The 3,908-nt window shown below is 44.7% G+C and overlaps 1 protein-coding gene across 1 annotated transcript in view; it reads right to left on the bottom strand.

Moving 5' to 3' along the window:
• mxd4 (MAX dimerization protein 4) overlaps nucleotides 1–3,908 on the bottom strand; it is a 22,777-nt gene that overhangs the window by 4,879 nt on the left and 13,990 nt on the right. Inside the window, exon 4 of the mRNA XM_032530860.1 lies at nucleotides 582–696. Coding sequence (XP_032386751.1) covers nucleotides 582–696 — 115 coding nt within the window. The remainder of the gene's footprint in view (nucleotides 1–581; nucleotides 697–3,908) is intronic.

Below are 3,908 nucleotides of genomic sequence, written 5' to 3' on the forward strand. Positions count from 1 at the left end.
CGCCGCTGTCGGCGCTCGGGCCCTAATTATATCCTTTCACATATCTAAAGATCAGCCACCAAATGTCCTGTTTATCCTACTTTGTTGACTCATTTGTTTTCCTTTCAGACTTGGGAGCAGTTTTCTTCTGACAGGCCCTGAACCGCTCCGATTGAAAGATTAGAACACAAAATAACACTTAAAGAAGGCAAGAGAGAAAAACCAAACAGCTCAAAGACAAGGAAGGAGTAGAGCATGAGTTAGGTGCTCGCCAAGAAGAGGACAAACTGGACTTTTCGAGGAAAGTTTCATCCAGTTTTCCTCTGCAAATATTTTGTGAGTGATCGATTGTTTGTTTAGTTAATGTAAATGTCTGAAAATAGTAGAAAATGACATTGGTAATTCCCTAACCCACAGTGACGTCTTCAAATTGGTGTTTTTGTCCGACCAGCAGTTCAGAAACCAAAGATTTTCATTTTAAAAAAAGATTTTTTTTTAGACTGAAATTGAAAACAAAGGCTAGCTTGTCGAACAGATGCAACAAACCCTAATATGACAAGTCCCGAGCGTTTTTATTTCTTCATGTGGCTGTTTTTTAATACCTTGATGTGCATCTTGGCCCTTTTCAGCAAACTCAGTGTGGTGTGTCTCGTGCTGTCTGGACCCAAAGGCACCAGCTTCTTCAACTGCTCCAAGTACAGCCGTAGTTTGGCACGTCTGCAAACACACAAGCACAGGGTGAGTCAGCAGACATCCACCAGCAGAAAAGTGAGCAGGCACCTACACAAACAGACTGACAGGAGCTTGTCCGCGCGTCCCTGAAGGGCAGAAACAAATACTGTTCCTCCTACTGCGACTGTCCTGTTCGTCTCTTGTGCTGCGAAATGTACTAAAGCCATATGACATAGTCGGGGTTGTAGATGCTCCGCTTTGGTTTCAGTTGGGCCTTTGGGATTGACCGTGGGACGTTTCATGTTCAAAGGGTTGAGGGGGTGCTGCATGGTCTCGTTGGTTACACACATGTTCAAAGCTCGCAGAGGCTCCAGCAAACCCCTTTCAAATCCCTGAGAGGAATCACATCCTCCCAGCATGAAAACGGAAATGTCACAGACTGATATAGTTACAAAACACTTTTTCATATCATATCATACGGCGTAAGTACGTCAACAATTACATCTTTCCTGAGAGCTGTTTTCACAGTACACCCACGTTGACACACATTCAAGGAGCCTTAGTTCCGAGACTTTTCTACTGTATTTATCGACCCCTGTAGGGTTTGGCCTGCCTGTGTGACTACATATGGTTGCTTTAGTATGGTGGTGTATTCACAAAAATACTTGACTGACTACTCGCTATAAAATTTTTTCCAATCCCTGTATTTGATTGATCCACCAATTGGAAACCCTGCTATACCCAAAAGCTGTATCAGAGTCTTTAAACCCACAGTCACTGGTTGCAAAAACTAAACCATTATTAACCAAAATGATGGCCATGAGAAGTTTCTCATCTTTTCTGGTCATTCTGTCGGTTGGACACAAACTGTGGGCCCAGAAACCCTTGCATCCCTGCCAAAGCCCTACAGGCCAACAACCCTTGATCCACAAGTAAACAGCTCCCTGGGTGCAGCATTTGGACGTTTAATTCAGTGAAAGAGTCAGCAAGGCAGAGTTAATCTCTGTGTGGACACTGACTGACTTTCTACAGATATTGTAAATTATTTTAAAGGACTGCTTTTATTCACAACATTTTTTATCAGCAGATTACCTCCCCTGTCTGTCCTTGGTTCATTCAAATTTGTTCATAAAGGCCTTTCAATCCTCCATTAGTCAAGCTAGTCCATGAACCGTTTCTTTGTTCTGAGCTAGCCTTCCCCCTTTTCTCTCGTTCCTTTGGCTAACTCTGTGTCTCAACGGTAAACAAACTCCAACAATGCAAGGTCTCCACTGGCCATCGCTGCATCCACAATGAACCTAATCAGAGAAATGAAGCCCTCTCCGGCAGACTGCAGAGCCGAGCATGCAGGAGGACACACTCTTTACACATGCACACACACGGTCTTTTCCCTGTTTGTTTTTTTCTGTTTTAGGAAGGGCGTCGCCTGTGTTTTTCCGCGTAAAGTAAGACCCTCTCACTTGCCCCGTCTGTTTCATTTAGAGGTCAGCCAGAGGCGGCCTGTGGTGGGCTACAAGAATCTCAGAGGCGAAAATGTTATAATCCAAAATCTTAAATGATAGTTGTATCTTTCATTTTTATGGATTTGATTGTAACTTTAAAAAGCACTGAATTGAAATATCGGAATAAAAAAAAGATTAGCAAATATGCCCTTTAAACCAACTCTACCTCTCTACAGGTGCATACAGGCGTTCACCCCAAAAAAGGGCGTGTGAAAGTGCTCTCGTTCTTTTATTTCCTCTTCTCCTAGGGGGCAATTTCCCCCATCCGCCTCACCCCTCCACCCCTCTGCTCCACCCTGCCAACACTAACACACCCTCATCCCAGTGGAAAACAAGTGTCTTCTGAAGACAGGGGCGGGGGCCCACCTCCAACCTGCCCCAGTCGAGCCACATGAAGCACTTGGACTGCGGCCAGGGGGAGCAGGCAGGAAGGAGCTGGGGGTCCGCAGCGGGGAGGGGTCTTTTTTGGAAAGCAGGGTCCGAGCTAGTGAGTTACTTTCTCTTGGGTTGAAAAAAGGACTCTTTGAGTGCAGTTTGCTCAGCTGCAGCAGGCAGAGCTCTACACACATCATCCAAAGGGTAACTTGAGCCAATGCACCACCATCTTGCACCCCGCTCCCCCTCTCTCCTACTCTTGTAATGAAAAACAAAAACAAGGCGTTCCCCGAATACTCTGCCAGACAACCCCCCCACCCAAGAAAAGATGTTTTTACTGACTTATTCATCACAGGCCACACCTGTATGGTCACCACATATTTTACGTGGCATGCAGAGTATAGAAAATGTTTCTAGATGCACTTTCACTACCCGAATGTATGAGGATTGGTCTGGGCTGACATTAGAGTATGGTATCAATTTTTTCATCTAAAATATAAAACTATTCCTTTAAAAAAATAATTGGAAATGAGAATGTATGTACATGTCTGGATATTTGCCCTGTTAAGTTGTTTTTGTATGTCACATGAAACCAATTTCAAATGTGAAAACTCAACCAAAATATAAGAAGTACCACTTCTCCCTATACATCCAAGCTGTAACTGTTTTGAATTGATGTCCCCGTAGCTCTTATGTAATTGCTGATAACGATCCACTTCAACATTTCTGTTAGTTTCAACAAGTCAGGGCTGAGCCTCTCTTCGTCTTGAGCCGCGCACTAAATGCTACACTTCTTCATTCTATCTGTCTAATTGTGACTGCCTACAGGGGGAAAAGCTTCACCTTTCTTATGCATATCTATAAAACAAGACCTGGTTTAACCTGGTAGTGTGTCCCTGACAGCCCCCTGAGGAGCACGTTCCCTTGCCGTAAGACAACCTCGCTATTTTCCTTCAAGAGCGCACAGGCGATTTTAGAGCAGGGTTAGGACCCTCCCTCCCTCCCTCCCTCCCTCCCTCCATCACTCACTCACTCACTCACGTTTGTTATTCCTAAGCCAAGCCCTGGTCACGCTATGTTTATAAGATTGCCTCAAACAGCCATGCAAAGTGTGGCACCCGAGGAACCTTAACGTTGTGTCCATGAAGGAGAGCAGTTTGCATTGCCTGGATCCACATGGTTCTGAATCACATCAAATTTTCCAATTTGTCTAGGTTGAAAATAGGACGGTCTTTGATATTCCAGTCATGTAACAAGTCAGAGTGTTTGTGTGGTGTCCTACTTGTTTGTGTCGACAGGTTCAAGCATGCAAAAGGCAGGGTTTCAATGTTCGGGGACATATCCCACAATACCGTGTGTGTGTGTGTGTGTGTGTGTGTG

The sequence above is a fragment of the Etheostoma spectabile genome, chromosome 2, assembly GCF_008692095.1.
Source record: "Etheostoma spectabile isolate EspeVRDwgs_2016 chromosome 2, UIUC_Espe_1.0, whole genome shotgun sequence".
Taxonomy (NCBI): Eukaryota; Metazoa; Chordata; class Actinopteri; order Perciformes; family Percidae; genus Etheostoma; species Etheostoma spectabile.